This window comes from Setaria viridis, chromosome 5, assembly GCF_005286985.2.
Source record: "Setaria viridis chromosome 5, Setaria_viridis_v4.0, whole genome shotgun sequence".
Lineage (NCBI taxonomy): Eukaryota > Viridiplantae > Streptophyta > Magnoliopsida > Poales > Poaceae > Setaria > Setaria viridis.
This window is the reverse complement of record NC_048267.2, coordinates 42550416-42567447: the sequence shown is the minus strand read 5'-3', so window position 1 is coordinate 42567447 and position 17032 is coordinate 42550416. Positions and strand designations below refer to the sequence as shown.

At 46.6% G+C, this 17032-nt stretch overlaps 4 protein-coding genes, 1 long non-coding RNA gene and 1 other non-coding gene across 6 annotated transcripts; 3 read left to right on the top strand and 3 right to left on the bottom strand.

Annotated features, from left to right (window-relative positions):
• The first annotated feature begins 3 nt into the window (after nucleotides 1-3).
• Nucleotides 4-77, top strand: TRNAI-UAU (transfer RNA isoleucine (anticodon UAU)). The gene has a single exon. It is a non-coding gene; the product is annotated as a tRNA-Ile (tRNA).
• A 429-nt stretch (nucleotides 78-506) lies between these two features.
• Nucleotides 507-3593, top strand: LOC117856932 (uncharacterized). Its single transcript, XM_034739383.2, has 3 exons — nucleotides 507-867; nucleotides 1551-1699; nucleotides 2627-3593. The coding sequence occupies exons 1-3, from the start codon at nucleotides 627-629 to the stop codon at nucleotides 3299-3301; spliced, it is 1065 nt and encodes a 354-aa protein (XP_034595274.1). The 5' UTR covers nucleotides 507-626; the 3' UTR covers nucleotides 3302-3593.
• A 1411-nt stretch (nucleotides 3594-5004) lies between these two features.
• Nucleotides 5005-5999, bottom strand: LOC117858871 (ethylene-responsive transcription factor RAP2-1). Its single transcript, XM_034742016.2, has one exon. It carries the CDS (start codon nucleotides 5699-5701, stop codon nucleotides 5117-5119), a length of 585 nt encoding a protein of 194 aa, XP_034597907.1. The 5' UTR covers nucleotides 5702-5999; the 3' UTR covers nucleotides 5005-5116.
• Nucleotides 6000-7010: 1011 nt separating this feature from the next.
• On the top strand, nucleotides 7011-8997 carry LOC140222754 (uncharacterized). Its single transcript, XM_072293856.1, has one exon. The coding sequence runs from the start codon at nucleotides 7802-7804 to the stop codon at nucleotides 8264-8266; it is 465 nt and encodes a 154-aa protein (XP_072149957.1). The 5' UTR covers nucleotides 7011-7801; the 3' UTR covers nucleotides 8267-8997.
• A 1113-nt stretch (nucleotides 8998-10110) lies between these two features.
• Nucleotides 10111-13947, bottom strand: LOC117854451 (abhydrolase domain-containing protein C22H12.03). The gene is made up of 13 exons (XM_034736642.2): nucleotides 13792-13947; nucleotides 12731-12877; nucleotides 12626-12652; nucleotides 12420-12510; nucleotides 12220-12263; nucleotides 12033-12131; nucleotides 11539-11596; nucleotides 11406-11458; nucleotides 11197-11298; nucleotides 11025-11090; nucleotides 10790-10914; nucleotides 10541-10712; nucleotides 10111-10465 (listed from the first exon to the last, which is right to left on the bottom strand). Exons 1-13 carry the CDS (start codon nucleotides 13909-13911, stop codon nucleotides 10379-10381), a joined length of 1191 nt encoding a protein of 396 aa, XP_034592533.1. The 5' UTR covers nucleotides 13912-13947; the 3' UTR covers nucleotides 10111-10378.
• A 580-nt stretch (nucleotides 13948-14527) lies between these two features.
• LOC117858905 (uncharacterized) lies at nucleotides 14528-15988 on the bottom strand. Its single transcript, XR_004641068.2, has 2 exons — nucleotides 15525-15988; nucleotides 14528-15385 (listed from the first exon to the last, which is right to left on the bottom strand). It is a non-coding gene; the product is annotated as an uncharacterized lncRNA (long non-coding RNA).
• Nucleotides 15989-17032: the final 1044 nt, after the last annotated feature.

Below are 17032 nucleotides of genomic sequence, written 5' to 3'. Positions count from 1 at the left end.
CGCGCTCCCGTAGCTCAGTTGGTTAGAGCGTTGGTCTTATGAGCCGAAGGTCGCGGGTTCGAGCCCCGCCGGGAGCAGCGAAATTTGTTATTTTGTTTTTTTGTGGTTGTTTGGCAGCGACTGAGCATTGCTGCTGTTTTCTTTTGGAACAGTAAGCATTTTGCGTTTGCTATTTAATATCTCAGATTGTTTTCTTCTCGAAGACAGTTTTCGGATCATTAATTTTGTGTCCTTTTTTCTTTTTGCATCCATAGTGGTAGTGTGCTAAACATGATAATAGTAAACCAAATTATTTAGGGGCGGCCTACTAGCATGGCAATCGACAATTGTATCTCCCAAAAAGATTGTAGGCTTGTAGCACATTTCATTCTTTTGTGCTTTCTTTTTACCACAAAGAATAAATATTTAAATTTTGACCAACATTTCAGTACCTCTTTCTCAGATATAAAATCATATATTCTTAACAAGAATTTTAACCAACCGAAGTGATAAAAAAAAATGTGCAGGTAGTTAGAGCCTTAGAGGAAGCAGGGCCCAGACCCCAGCGACCTGTACTCTCTCTGCTCCCGATCTCTGTTTCCACTCCAACCCCGAAGGCCGAGCAGAGCAAGCGCCCCCTCGCAGCAATGGACATGTGCGCCCTCAACCTGAAGGCCGGTGGGCCGTGCCTCACGCCGAGGCACGCCCATCCGGCGACGCCGTCTCCCCTTGCCGCAGCCGGCGAGATCGGCTCGCTGGCTGTGGGGCTGACGAGGTGGAGGCGGCAGCCGGCGCGATGGCCGAGGTTGGTGGCGAGCGCGTCGGGGAGGAAGAGGAAGAGCAGCCGAGAGGACGGCGACGAGTCCAAGGACAAGGCCTCCTCTTCCGGTAGGTCCTATTGCCCGTGCTCTGATGCCTTGTCGATCGGCGAGATTGGTGTGGGATCTAGGCGATTTGCGTGTGTGAAGTGGTCAAACGTCTGTAGATTGGGTGGGGATTGATATGATTGGCGCTGGGTTATGAAACTGTCGGTTGAAATATGTGATCTTTGCATCGAGGTTGGTGTTGGTTACTGTATGATTTGTGATGCAAAAGGTGTACTTGTCTCAGGGGGATTCTAGTTGTTATGGTTCATGAGGTGTAACAAGGTAATTTGGCATAACAGTGGACATAGTCTTCGAGGTCCATTTGGAGTCTGAGGCACTTTTGGTGATAAACTACTTTACTGCAATATCTGCACTGATATCAAATTCTCGATGTATAGATTGTGGAGTTCTGATTGCTGCATTTAATTTTCCAGTCACAATATTGCTTAATCAGCGTAACAAAGCCAGTTTGATCTCTCTTGACTTCTAGTTATATACAACATTTCAGTGGAAAGTACATCACCGACTGACTGCAAAATTGGGAACTTGGGTCATGCGGTGTTGGGATTTTTCATGTTTCTTTCACTCTACATCAGACAAATAAATTATTGTAGCATTCTAGTTCTTTTTTGATGTGGTTATTATAAAATGTTTGGTAGAAAGTCTGTTTATTGCCTGTGTTGAGCTGCTGAATTCTGCATGCAGGAAAAGGTGATGCATCTAGTCCCAGTGGAGATGCTTCCAACCGAACAAGCCAAAATCAGGGCGAACCAAATTCAAATGACACGATGTATGTACCTAGCAACCTGTCATATTGGCGAGACGTGAGAGCGAGCTTTGTGATTCCAAAGTTGGTAAGACCTAACTTTGTGTGCTACCTGCTAAGTTTTTCCAACTGTCGCTCCATTATCTTACTGATGAGGCCAAAATATATAGATTTAGATGATCTGGTCTTTGCTATCTCCTTTGTGCTAGAAAGTGTGCCAAAAGATTTTGACAGGCACCTTTAGTCTTGCTCATTTAGTGATTCTATAAGAGTGGCCTTAGAATCTGAAATGAAATTTCATATTAACTCTGACTACCGTTTTACCTCTCCTGCATTCATTCATTACCATATAAAAGAAAGGAGACCATTCACTGTACAACCACCTAAGACTATACCTTAATGTTACAACTTCTGAAATGGACACATGAGACTTTGGAAACTTAAGACCTTCCATCGTACAAAATGTATTTTTGTTCCATATTCAAATTTTAATCTTAGTCAATCTTATTTTTCTCTGTTTTCCACCCTTTTCAGAGAAGATTTCAGTTTCAAGACTTTTGACTGACCTCAGTTGACTAGAACATTTTTCTCACTATCACATATGTGCAGAGGCCTTTGATTTAGGAATTTCTTATGGTTCTCACTGCAACTATCATCATCCCAGTTCCTGCTAAACTTGCTAGCTAGCACTATAGATGGGCAAAATTAGGAGTTTTTTTAACCTTAAACAGCATCATGCTGCTAGACAGTTCCCATAATGTAGTGCGACAACATCTTCAGTGCCATATTGCTAAACATCCCAGTGTCTTATTTGCCTTTTGGTTGTCTCAAATATTTTTCATTTTTTCCTGTATATTCACTTGATGACTGATATACTTATCAGACCCATTTATTTTTCTCCTCGTTTAGCAAAGCAATGGCCTGTCTCTACCTGAAGCTAATTGTTGTTTTGGTTAAGAAATCTCTTGTTGACTTGGTCCTTTTTTAATTTGTTCTTATCCTGTATTCGAACCAGGAGCAAACAGTAGATGTGAATAGTCCACAGACAGCTAAGGATGGACAACTATATCATCTTCCCCGGAAGTGGGCTCATTCTATTCCTATGCCAGAGTCTGGATGCGTGTTGGTCGCCACTGAAGAGCTTGATGGCAACGGTACCTTTGAGAGGACAGTCATCCTTCTCCTAAGCCTAGGCTCAAGAGATGCCTATGATGGTCCATTTGGTATCATCCTGAACCGTCCCCTGTACACGAAGATGAAACATGTGAACCCATCCTTCGGCGAGAAAGCAACCCCTTTTGGCGATTGCTCTCTGCTATTTGGTGGCCCAGTCGATATGAGCCTATTCCTGATGAGGTCGACTGAGGGAAAACCAATCAAGGGGTTCGAAGAGGTGGTACCAGGCATCTGCTTCTGTTTCCGGACTGACCTGGAGAAGGCTAGTGCTCTGATGAATAATGGCACGGTGAAGCCTGAAGACCTGAAGTTCTATGTGGGGTACTCTGCGTGGGATCATGACCAGCTGCTGAGTGAGATTGACGCAGGATACTGGGTTGTCACTTCCTGCAGCTCAGGCCTGATAACGGATGCCTTGACGACGGACCCCTCCTGCCTGTGGACTGAGATTTTGCAGCTGATGGGAGGCCAGTACTCGGAGCTGAGCCAGAAGCCGAAGCAAGATGGGGTGTAAACTCTGCTCATTTGCAGCGTAGTTTGCCAAAATCTTTGTGGTCAATTTGTACATACTTCCAAGTAATCTTAGCTGGCTTGTAGCCAGTGTGATTGCTCTGCTCTGCGTAGTTGCATTAGTGGACCGATTAGCTTTTTTACTTGGTATAAAAAGAACAAATAGCAGTGGTACATGAGTATGTGTAGCTATCCAAAGGCACCTGCCTGCTGTGCCCAAAGCTGAAACTTCCTGTTGTGACTGTCCCTGATGAAACTTTACTGTAGCGTGAATACAAGGAGGTGTTTGGATACCACCTGCTAAAGTTTATACCTGTCATATCGGATGTTTGATACTAATTAGGAGTATTAAACATAGGTTAATTACAAAACTAATTGCACAGATGGAGTCTAATTCGCAAGACGAATCTATTAAGCCTAATTAGTTCATGAATTCACAATGTGGTGCTATAGTAACTATTTGCTAATGATGGATTAATTAGGCTTAATAGATTCGTCTCGCGAATTAGCTCAAGGATTCTGCAATTAGTTTTATAATTAGCTCATGTTTAGTCCTCCTAATTAGCATCCGAACATCTGATATGACACTGCTAAAATTTAGCACCTAGTATCAAACACCCTGACTGAAGAAATTTTCTATGTGATTTGCCATATCTGGTTGGAGCTTGCGTGTGGTCCAGAAACAGACATCTCAAGCATGCTTAGTGGCAAACTGCCAACTGATACCACTCTGAGACATCGGTACGATATGATCCGACTGTCCGTGTGCTCTCCAAAAGATATGGTAAAACGCGTTTGGGATGTGCTCTCCAGAGTTTGGGATCTCCGCGACATCGACAGGCTGATCAGTGATCACCTTCTGCTTCCCTGTATCCGCGTGCAAGTCCTCGTCATTCGTCTGCCCTTGTTATCTCTCTGCTCCAAGGTCTAGCCCGGGTTGATGCAGGATTGCTACAGGAATCAATACACCGCGCAGTCAGGATTCCAACCGTCAACTCTGACTACCTTCTCCAGAACCTGCTACCTGCAGCAACCTCATCTTCTAGTGCACTCACGACAAAGTCTAGGAGCAAAAACACGGCACCCTAGTCGACTTCACCTCACCATCACCCAGTAACAAGTAGGAGGACCACGTCAAGGCTGCAGCCAGGTCAAAATTAACCGTTTTACCTACCAAAGACGACGCTCGCTAAATCCGTTTTTACCTGCAATTGGATTCTGCTGGTCACCGTCATCCAACTGCTCGGCGTTCGGTCGGTCGTTCTGGATGCCCCGGCTGTTCAGACCAGCTCGGGAGAGAACAAGCTTTTAGGGGCGTTTGGTTCCTTTACTTATTTTTAAGCACCTGTCACATCAAATATTTAGATACTAATTAGGAGTATTAAACGTAGACTATTTATAAATCTATTATATAGATGGAAGCTAAACGGCGAGAGTAATTTATTAAGCTTAATTAGTCCATGATTTGACAATGTGCTGCTACAGTAACCATTTGCTAATGATGGATTAATTAGGCTTAATAGATTCGCCGTTTAGGTTCCATCTGTGCAATTAGTTTTATAATTAACTCATGTTTAGTTTTTCTAATTAACCTCCAAATATTCGACGTGACACGAACTAAACTTTAGCTCGAGAAAACAAACGCTCCCCTTTGCGTTCTGACTGATGAAACAGTGTCAGCTTGCTTGACATTGAAATGCGTCTCTGTTTTTTTTTCCCTTTCATCATCTGGTTTATTTATGCGTTTTGCAACGGCATGTACGTGCCAATAAGAATTTTATTGCATCAGTCAGTTTCAGTAGCACTATCTTTTGGCTTGTTACATCAGGATCTCTATGTCATCCACGCTAATCTCCCCGGTGACGAGCTGCTGCTCCCTGCTCCCGCCCGTGCTGTTACTGCTAGCGTGCGCGCGGCTCGCGTACGCGTCGTCGTCCTGATCGCGCGGCCGTGCGCTCGCGCCGCCGCCAATGCCGGTGCGATCCGCCGCGTACCTGTGCGCGGGCGCGGGCGCGCTGTCCCGCGCCGTGACGAGCTGCGCGTCGGCGGCCATGCCGGCGTCCGACGCCACGCGCTGCACGGATCGCGGCGACAGGCGCGCCGCCCCGGCGCCGGCGCCGGCGCCGTACGCGGCCGCGGCGCGCTCGGGGAAGTTGAGCGCCGCGACGTCGCCGCCGGCTGCGACGCCCGGCCCGGCGCCGGCCCCGCCGCGGAGGAAGTAGACGGCCGTGTCGTGCGCGACGGCGGCGGCCTCGGGCGTGGCGTAGGAGCCGAGCCACAGGCGCTCCCGCGTGCCGGGCACCCGGATCTCCGACACCCACTTGCCCCACCGCCGCCGCCGCACGCCCTTGTACCCGCGCCGCCGCTCCGCCTCCGCCTCGTCGCCCCGCTCCGCACGCCTCATGGCGCGCCCACGCGAAGAGCAAGCTCTGGCCTGGCCTGACCTCTCAAGGATTCAAAGCTCGCGACTTGCGTTCTCGAGGTGTCACCGGCACGGGCTTGGCTGACCTTGGAGATGCACGGGCTTGGCTGACCTTGGAGATGCACGGGCTGCGTGTATTTATAGGTATGGGAGGTCAGCCCCCGAGGCGAATTGACCTTGCCCAGTTGCCCTGATATGGTTTGAGTTTGACCTTGAGGGAAAAAAAAAAGTAGCAGCTGGAGAGTGGACGCGCGATGACATTTCTGGTGGTGGTGGGCAGGTCGGTAGGGGAGCAACGCTCGCTGCTGGGTCAAAATTTTCAAATGGGGCCGGGCCAGTCAAACTCTGTGCTTCATTGTCATCTTGTAATAACGTACGTCAGCTTGGCGCTCCAGGTAGGCTCGCCGTCATTTTCGGTTCCTCACAAGTCACAACCATGTGACACAGCTTAGGGCTCCATCCAACTCCGGGTCCTCATATGCGTGGCAGGGGTATCGGAGGAGCTGGAGCCGGTGGAGCTAAAATTTGTAGCTCCACCGATTCCTTGCCAATCTGTGAGGAGGAGGAGAGAGAAAACTGGCTCCCGTAAACAGTGTAGCTACAGTATATGAACAGTGACGTGGAGCTGGTGGGAGCTCCACCAAACTGGCCCTTAATATTCGGTAATATTTTTTTTGCAGGGATTAAAATTCAGTAATGAGAGATTCAAAATTCAGGTTACTGAATTCAGAAATAAGGGTAGTCACACGTTCTGATTATTGAACTCAAGAACATAGCACTTTTCTCACTTCTTGGATGTACTTCTACTTGTTACCTATCAGTGATCTTTTGTTGCGTAGTTTCAAGGCCTTTTGGGTTTGCATCCTCTCAAGATGTTTCCTTGCAGACCGCTGAGAGTGCATCTTGGACCGCGTCCGGCGTCCCTCTCACTTTCTTTCAGTGAGGCGACAAAAGGGACGCAGCAAACGCACTACGCGCATGCCTATCCCACCCCAAGGACACGTTCATTTCATTTAGGCAGGCGCCATATCTGAAGCATGTGCCTGCATCAACTTTATTCTTGCGCGACAAACATGAAACCTGTGCCGAATTAAAGCCAGGTCAATTCGGAGCCAAGTCCTCTTCAAAAAGGGAATGGACCCAAAGGCGGTCAGTTCCCTCCCGGTCAGGCAACGACAGAGAGCTGCGTATCATCGGAAAGGTATGGACACGATGAGGAGATACCGTCCATACCGGCTCGAATCGTTCTAGCTCATTTGACCTTTTTTTTATAAAAAATAAAAATAAAATGTTCGACTCTTTTCTGCTGATTTTCTCCGGTAGCCTTCTTCTTTGGAATCTGTTTCGTCAAATTCTTCGTATAGTCTTTTTTTAAGCATTCCTTGTTCGGCTTCAACTTGTCCACACCTAATCTTGAACCTGAACTACTGATTGTAAACAAGCAAACTTGCTTCACCAATCTTTGGCCCTGCACGGCCAAAGATCATCGATGTCTAGCCACACCTACCCTGCCCTTGCTTGCTCTCTATACTACGGACGGTACGGGTGTGCAAGGTCGTAAGAGTTGGCCTGGAGTCCGATCAGGGGGCGTCGGCATTCTGAGGCCGGCAAAAAAGGAATTGTTTTGGGCTGGTGAAAAATTCCCTTGGGCTCCAGTCACGGTCGGTGAAGATGCATGGAAACCGTGCCCGTTCAGTTCTCTATTTTCCACCCGCACCGCACGCTAGGCGTCCATAAATATTGGCGGGCCACCACCGTGCCACCGATCCCGATCCCAAACAAGAAGAAGAGGCGGCGACGAAAGCGAAATCTACCGTGGAGGAGAGCACCGACGCCGCCGGTGGCCGCTCGCCGCTGGGCACCCTGCCGGTGCTGGTGTGCGACCACGGGCTGAACCCCAACAACCGGCAGACGGCGTTCGCCATCGGCGACCAGAGCCTCCACACCAGCGTCGTGCCGGAGCTCGCGGGCAACCACTACCACGTGACCCCGCACGGCTGGGCCCTCCTCGTGGCGCCCGGGCCGTCGCCGCGCACGCGCCTCTGGGACCCGCGCTCCGGCCAGAGCGTCTCCCTCCCTGCAATGGAGCGCGAGCCGCCGGAGGACTGGGAGTGCTGCCTCTCCGACGCGCCGACGACCTCCCCGTCGTGCGTCGTGCTCGTGCTGCACATGAAAGAGCCCAAGTTCCTCTACTGCCGCGTCGGGGGCAGCCACTGGTCGGCGCACGAGTACGACGTCGGCGACGTGAAGCTGCCGCCCTCGTACGCGCCGCCGAGGAAGATCGTCATCCAGGACGCCGTGGGCGGCAGGTTCTATTTCAATACCGGGAAGCTTGGGGTCATCGATTTCTCGCCGGCGGCGATGCCGGAGCTGAGCTTCATCGACTACCCGCCTCCCGAGTTCCCAATGGGATCCAACTGCCGCAGGGAGTACATGCTGGAGTCGCGCGGGGAGCTGTTCAGCGTCTACATCTGCCTCAAGGAATTCACGCCCGAGATACGGTGTGCGTCTACAAGATCGATCCGTCTGGAGCAGCTGGGCCAGTAGAGGTTGACGACTTGGGAGATAGGGTGTTCCTTCTGAGTTACTCCAATGCCCAGCTGCTGTGCTCGGCGAGCAAGTATGGGGTTAAGGGGAACTGCGTCTACTTCTTCCACAATGTCATGGGGGACATGGACGGTGAGCTCCTGTACATCTTCGACATGGACGACAAAAGCTTGAAGACTGTGCGGCCGTGCCCGGAGATGGCCGAGCTTCTGCGCAGCCCTTTCTGTATGCTGCCTATTGATGATCAAGACAGCACCCGCGAATATTAGCCGCCAGGCTAGCAAAGTAGTAATACTAGTAACAAGACCAGAATCAAACATGTTGTAAACTTTTTTTAACACAGGATTTATCACCCGACTTAATTAGGTGGAAGTGAGCATTATTCATCCGCGACCGTCGTCATCAAGACATCAACCATAACTAGGCAAGTTAACCTCGACACTCCACCCAGTTTCGCTAACACATGAGCAGCAAACACCCCTTCGATCCTCGCCTCTTACAATTATTTTCCAGCCAGTTGGTTGTTCCAAACTTTACACATGTTGTTGCCATCGTCAATTTCTTCGAGTAGAAACAACTTTGTTTGTGTAACGCCTCAATTCAAATATGGCTCAATTCTACTCGCACACCAAGTGAAACACGCACTCGCACCAACCCCGTTTACGCTTTCATCCTTGCTTCATGTAAAAGGTTTAACCCGGGGTTTAGAATGCATTTGATACTTGGATTTATATGCTAGTAACATGACATGCCACTCACATGGACCACTAGTGGGTTCTAAATCATCTAGGACCGGATGATACAGTTTGTGTCTCAATTACTGTCATTGTTATATTATTTGATTTGAGTGAGATGAGGTCATTGTACGTGATCAAGTTTCTGTTGATACTTGAATACATAAAAATGGAAGAAACCATTATCACCCAAATTAAGTATAGAATTACATCCAAATTAACACAAGACCAAAAACTATTTCAGTAGTTCAATTCAAAAACAATTTGTATCCCCCATAAGTCTATTAAAACAATGCCTAAACATACCATCACAACGTAACATGGAGTGCATATCTTGAAAATATAGATTACAAGTCTTTTACCATATTAACATGTTATCACACAGAGTACTAAAATTTGAAGTCCAGCACAACACTGCACAAGACTACATATAACAAATTCACAAACTATCATACTAAATAAACGTGTTAGATAAGTATATTGCAAGCAAGTATGGTTGATTAAAAACAAAAGTATGCAACTGATAGTCAGAATATGAAATAAAAGAATGTTGACATCACTGCCCATAAAACTCACAGTTAGCTTGGTCAGGCATTCAGGCATCAATCATTCGTCCTCATTGCTGACATTACGAGATACTCCATCCGTCTAAGGCATCCTGAGTTTGTCTAAAGTCAAACTTACTGGATGTCACAATTATTAGTTTTGTTTTCTATAAAGTTGATGAAACTTCGGAGTTTAACTTAGGACAAACTCAGGTTATCTTGTATTTCAGGATGGAGGAAGTAGAAGTAGACAACTTAAACTGGCACAAATATGAACAAAAGTTTGGCAGTTGGGCGGGTGGGCCACTTAGATAGAACAAGCAAAATAAAGATTAAAAGGATATCACTGTTGCAGCAGCTAACCAACAATAATAATATGACCTGACGAAGCTAAGCTTCTGGTATTATTAACAAACATTGCAATTATAGGATATACATCTTCGAAACTTTGAACCCCAATTTTCAGACGCAGATTTCCGAACCAAGAGTTTTTAGTTGATTTCATGACTGTAAAACAGATAATTTAATTCAGGATATCGCAGCTGCAAAGTTAGGAGTCAATTACTGAGACGAGCTTGAAAATGTTTCTCATTCGTTTAGTGTATAAAAGATAAAATAACTGGTTGTTCCTCGAAGAAACAGCACAGGTGTAGATGGCTATCATGTTACACACGCGATACAGGAAAAGAATGAACAAAATGAACAAACATGCCAATGATTGCAGTTAGCATCATCGCTGACAGTTTCCCCCTCCCTTCTTGTATTATACACGTATTCTATTCATGTCATTGCATCAGCTCATATCATCACTGGCTCAAATTATGGTTTGGTACTTAATCTTGCATTCCTCTTATGGTAGTCTCGACTCGGAAGGTTGATGAAAGAATCCGAAACAGACCATCTGGGTTGTCTGCATGAACCTGAAAGAAAACATGCAAATAGTCAAATCTTCGGTTTGCAACTTTAGTAAAAACAGAAGGCAGATGCCAAAATACCCAGTGTCCAGCATCTTCAAGCACGTGCATTTCAACTCCTCCACCCTCATCTGCAGCTAATTCTTCTGCAGTATGAATTCTTTGGAGGTCTTCAAGAGCCCATCTATGCAAACTCCGTTCAGCTTTTAGAAAATTAATATGAACCCCCCTTGGTACATTCTCTACAATCCTCCTGAACGGTGCAACATTCAATTAGTCACATAACATGATTTCTTAGGATGATCTCAACTGGCATCGATAAAGATTTACCATAAGTTAGTATCTTCATAAGACTTGTACATCTCAGAGATGCCATTTAGGTCAAAAGTCCATGAGAAGCTTGAAGATGATCGCTGACCTAATGGACTGCTCCGACGTAGATTTGTGGCCACCCACTGAAACAAAGAACCAACCAAAAGAAAAGGAATCCCGGTTGTTTCATTGGAGAGAACAAAATAGAGTAGTCTAAAAGGCATCTTAAAGAGCAGTTAGAATTCAATCATACCTGTGCAACATCCACAGAAAATTGTTCTTTAACAAGAGCATTGACAACCTCCTGCTTTGAAGAAACCTATATTTCAACAATAAATGCAAAAAAATTGCATCATAAAGCAGTGACCTAGCATCAAAATGTATTAAGTAGTATTGGTTTTCTAAGATAGCTTTTAAAGGCAAACCTGCGTAGGCATTCTTCTGAGGAATTCAATAAGTTCAGCAGGGTGATCTTCGCCATCTCCTCCAGCACGAACTTTGCCAGGAGTAGCATCAAGGACCCATACCTTTTGAGGATCAACACTTTAAGAAAATTATCACAAAAGACAAGAAATAATATCTGCAATCCCATTTCCACTACATGATAACATGCAGGATTAGAAGTATCACTCACTCTAACAGGACGAGCAAGTGGTTTTGCAGCTTGTTCTACCATACTCAGGGCCACTGCAAGGACATTTATGAGTACCAAGACAGAATGTAAAGCATGCCATTTTGAAAAGGTAAAGGCATAAAAAGATAAAAACCTTTTCCACCAAAGCTGTGACCAACCAAAACCCGAGGGGCCAGCCTGAGCTGCACTACCTGTTGGATTTAGATAAAGCAAAAGATAAGGGAGCGGAAAAGGTGTGAACAACTGAGAAATAACAGATAGTAGCAGTTAGTATAGCATAGAAGTTATAAAACAAGGTGTAGTGCCAGGCCACAAATAACTTTGCATACTGATGATTATTAAATTATAGTAACCTCAAATCTGCATTTCCTATATATGATTCTGATGTGTGTAAGATGACATGAAGAGTTAGGCCAAGTCACCAAACACTTGGAATCCAGCCAGTCCACGAATGCATAAAGCAAGATTTGCAAAAAAAGATGTATGCAGATATTGCGCCAAGCACATTGGACATATGTGCAGTTTATGTTCAAACAAGGGTCACATCTTGTTTTATTTGACCAAAAATGAAGGTTGAAAACATTAGAAACCAAGGGGCCAATGCATAAATTGCAAGCAGCTACAAACCAGCTTTAGAACATCAAGAGCAGTTGAGGCAACAGTGTGTGGTCCGCGCTTCTTAATTGATGCTGAGTCGCCATGGCAGCGCAAATCAACCAAGAGAAACTGCATAGAGAGAACAAATATCAATCCTTGTTAGTTTCTGCATTGTTTAGCAATTTCAGACCATCATCAGAATGATAGATATAATGACCTGCCACATCGGGAATTCCTGAGCCAACCTCTTTGCAAAAGATCCTTCACAAACAAAATAGTTTGTTAGTAACATGGTTCACAACCAAAACATAAAGGTATCAAGGTTTATTGCTCAACTGACAACTGCAAACTCATAACAAAATATAAAATGCACCAATTCACAATGAAGGTAAAACATATTGAGCACTGCTCATTTACCCCAGTTTTTCCTGCTCCCAAGGATGCCATGAAGGAGAACAGCTGTTGGTGGATCAGGTATCGATTTGTCCATAAATGAATTCCACTGCACCTGAAGTTAAGTGTTGAACATGATCTATCTTGAATTCTTGATAGCACAGGAACATCTCAACATTGAGCTAGTGTACAACTAATGACCGGTCATTGAAGTTAAAGCAAAAACTTACAAGGCTCCCTTGGACCAGTTCATAGGCCTGCAGGTGAAGAGAAAACATTTGTTACCACAAGGGTAGAGGGCTCGTCCCATACAAATACTCTGAAAGCTTCCATACCAGAACTCCAGCATGCTTGCCAACATCAGGCTGATAAAAAATTCCTGTGTCAGCCAAAGCCATTTGAGCACAATTGCATGGAGGGCACACTGACGACCTTGAATTCATATTAGACGACATCAGCAAGCGATGGGTATGAAAATTCTCCTGAAACCAACAGGCAAATGTACAATCACAGCAAAAGTTCAGATTCTGTTGGTGATAAATAAATCAGACCATTCGGGCAGCAAATTATAACACATGCAGGCAAGCCAATGTACATGTAATAAAATTTTCTATACTGCAAACTCTTCATCACACATTTCAAAAAAAAAATACACTCTTCATCACAACCCTGTTTGAGGTCCAGATATACCTCCTATTGCGTCATATGTGTTTTATGGACTAAAAAACACCAACAAGGAACAGTAGTAAAACTAGTAAATACAAACAGATGTGGCATCTATACTCTTTAGCTATGAGAATAGTAAGAAATGTTTTTGCAGTTTAGAACCTTTACCACAGCAAACATTTAAATAGCTCTAAACTGATCACAGAAGACTGACGTTTGCCACAGCAAACTACACTGATCACTGCAGCAAACACTTAAAATTGCCACCAAAAAAATTAATGATGGTCACTACAGTCACAATGACTGATAAGTCCATGGCCATTACTACCATTACCCTAAAAATTTCTTCCTTCTAGTGTCTCCAGGTGATATACATCATATTTTAGGACAATCATACCACAACAAAATGAGACCAACACATTCCACGCTATGAAATGAAACAATCGAAGCAGATCGCTCAAAATGTAAGAAATGCATCAGCACAATAGTTTGCACGGTTCGATAGCAATGAGATTCTGACCCAATTGCATCTGCACTAGGCCGATCACCAATTCACCGCCCGCCACCTCGCACCCTCAAAATTACACCAAAACCTCGCGTTTAGCTTCAACCCAACAACGCGAGGCGGCAGCACCCATAACCGGACCCAGCATTAGCTCCTACAGCTACGACCACGGCGGGACGATTTCGGCCACCCAGAGCAAGCGAAGAACGGAAGAAGACCCCGTACCTCGCGTGGCCGTGCCGCGCGAACCCTAGCCCCGGGTCGCAGCGCGGGGAGGGCCACGGCGCCGAGCGCGGTCCTCCTCGATTCCGCGGAGAGAGAGCGCGGCGGCGCCGCCGCCGCCATGAGACCACCGGCGAGTGGGGGTCAGCAACGGGGGGGCGGGGGGTGGGGGGTGCGGGCGGCGGTGGAGGGCGCACGGGGACTCGGGCGTGTGTTCGTCGGCATAAAAAAATGGCCGATTTATTTGTTCGATTTGTTGTGGCGGGGAGGCCGGCGGAAAAAGGTGGGGGCGGAGAACCCAAAGCTCTAGAGGCTGGCGCGTGGGACCCTGAGACACGTGGCTGGTCCGTGGTAGTGGATGACAGGTGGGGTTGGATTCGGGGAAAGGTCTTCGTGGCGGCGTGTGTGGTCGATGGACTGGCGCGTGTGGTTCAGGTCCAGTTTGGTTTCAATTGCTAAGCAACTCGCTTATTGTAGTGGTTTATTTTTAGCTCTAGGTGTTTGGTTTGGGTTGCTTATCTGATTGTTATTGACATATTTACCCTTGCCATCCCATTTCTCTCTACCCCTAATAATTACCCAGCTCCTATGGGGATCGAGTGGGGCGCGAGCGGTCGGCGGCCGGTGACGGCGGCGAGCGCGCGGCGCGGAGGCGGGCGGGTGGGAGCGGCGGCGGCGGGCGGAAGCGGCGGTGGGCCTGAGTGGTGACGGGAGAGAGGGGGAGAAAGGGGAGAAAGGAGAGAGAATGAGGGTAGGAGGTGTAAAGTGCTCCATAAGCAACCTAAGAGTTGTTTATTTGCTTATGCATAAGCAACTTATAAGCAAGTCTATAAGCAAGAGTGATTGGTTCATAAGCAACTTATTTGCTTATTTTTAAGTTAATGCATAAGCAACTCAAACCAAACAGGTGCTCATTAGCATCCTGAGACTGACCAATCTGGCATGTAGTACTGTATTGCGCATCAGCATCACAGCATCCAGCAGTTGATGACCCTAGGTTCTCGCTGCAGATTCCGAGATGAGCCGCCGCCAATGGCCCTCCTTCCTTGTTTCTTCTAGTGGCGGACTGCACGGCGCAGACGACATAGTAGAACGGCTCAAACCAAGCGCATGAGGCCATCGATCTTCCCAGTGCCAAGTGCCAACCGCCCTTGGTTCAGACCGCTTCACCGAAAGGGAATATGCAAAGTCTTCCTGACTAATGACTGCTGGGAAACAATTTGATATAATGCAACTAAGCAACAAATTAAAAGGAGTTCTCTCTGTCTGTTTCTGGTCCTCTGTTCGCACATGAATGCCGTTACGGCGTTTCCCTGTTCTTGGCCTACCGGGTACTACGATCCGTCGGCGTTGCTGGTAGCTCGTACGTCACAATCTGCTCTCTGTCTTCCTACAAACAGATGCACCTAGAAGTGTTAATGCACAGGACGTACAAGTACAAAGCTGGAACGAGATTTCCTTGCTAGTAACAGCTGGGCAGCGTCCTGTCAGCGTTGGCCTTCAGAATCGAACTTCCAGCTGACGCGACGCGAGCGATGATGAGACAGTTCGTTGATCTGGGTTCTTATGGAAAAAAGCTCCTTCTGAACCCGATGACCTGTTGGGTTGGTAGAATGGGAGGTCAGTTGCAGAGCCCTTTAACCCAGCCCGGCCTAAGAGCGAATGGATAGAATGATATATATAGCCACCGATGCAGCTGTTAGTGATGCATGTACAGAGTATTAACTGACGCTCACTTTGTTATGACAGAACTGCATTCTGTTGTTCTTCAGTCGATAGTGCCATCAGTTCTGCTCTTGTCGGATTCTCCTTTGATCCAAAACAAGCCTTGCTAAAGAAAACCTTTTCTTTTACTTTCTCACCACATTCCCTTGAGACATGAAAAGAAAAGAAGGAGGAGATTTGTTGGAACTTAGAAGAGCTGGAGCTTTCCTATTTCATGGTCTGCGAGTCATAGCTGAACCATTGGCAAACGAAAGTCATCCTGGTCCAAGGTGCACGTTCCTCCACCAGCCCACCTGCAAGGGACATTGATCGCCTTGCCTCCTTGAACTTATCATCACGGTCCAACCGTGCAGGCTCAGCGACAATGGCTTCTGTGGTGCACGTTTTCAGGGGATCCTGATCGATCTCCATGTCTGCTGCATTTTCCTCCCCTTTTTCTGTTGTGGATATTCACTGGATAAGGAATGGACGTCGACCTCCTGCATGAATGCTGTCTCTATGTCAGCAGAGATAATCCCAGGAAGAAGAAGAAGAAGCATTATCCTCATCCCGAGTAGTCCTGCTGTTATCATCGAATAATCCATTTGTCCGTTTGACACAGCTTTCAGGAGTATACACACTCATCTGCAAATCTCTCATGATACTTGACATCATATCTACAGTGTGCTGGTTAGTGCTGCTACTACGAACCACACTGTCGAAGCTATATGGACCTTCCCAGCCGCATCCATTTCTCTTTCTCGTGACATTTGACATCGTATCTATAGATTGCTGCTACTCTATCTTCTTCAAGCTGGTAGCTGTACATCGCACACTGACGCTGTTCTTGTTCATGATCTGTTCCCTTGTCAACTACCACTAACTGCAAAAGAAGCTGCTGTAGCTAACTGCCCATTTCACAAATCAATTCAAAGGCCGCTGCATGTTTGTATTCACGGGAACCGCTTACATAAGTTTACGCCGCTTAATCCCACTTGGAAGCCGAAATTCTGGACAGCAATCGAAGTCCTATTTTGCGCCCGAAGTCCTATTCTGTGATTTTCAGGCTGTTGAAGCGTTCATGGCCTCTGCAGCAACCAAATACGAATAGACTACTTGACATGAGATTTCAAATTTCTTCTTTTGAAAGCGGGGATTTGCTGCGATCCTCGCATGTGTCAGGAATGATGACGCTCACCTAATCCATACGGGAAAAGGTTTCTTTTTTCCCCTGGTTTATCTTAAGATAATATGGCTCCAGTCGTCGTACTGGGGATAGATATGGATGATGGATTGACGGGAGGGGGCGAGACGAGAGGAACTCAATTTCAAGTACGCAAACATATGGACCCCCATCTTGACCGGTGGAAAGGCAAGGCCCAACAACCTATCCCCATCCATGCCCTTCACACGGCCATCCTTGCTCCTTTTTCCTTTTCCCCGGCAAATTTAAGTTCTCCGCCGAATATTCCTAGGCGCCGGTAAAGCATTTCCCGACTAGTATTTGAATTTGCCACCATGAATTTTACTTGGACAAGTT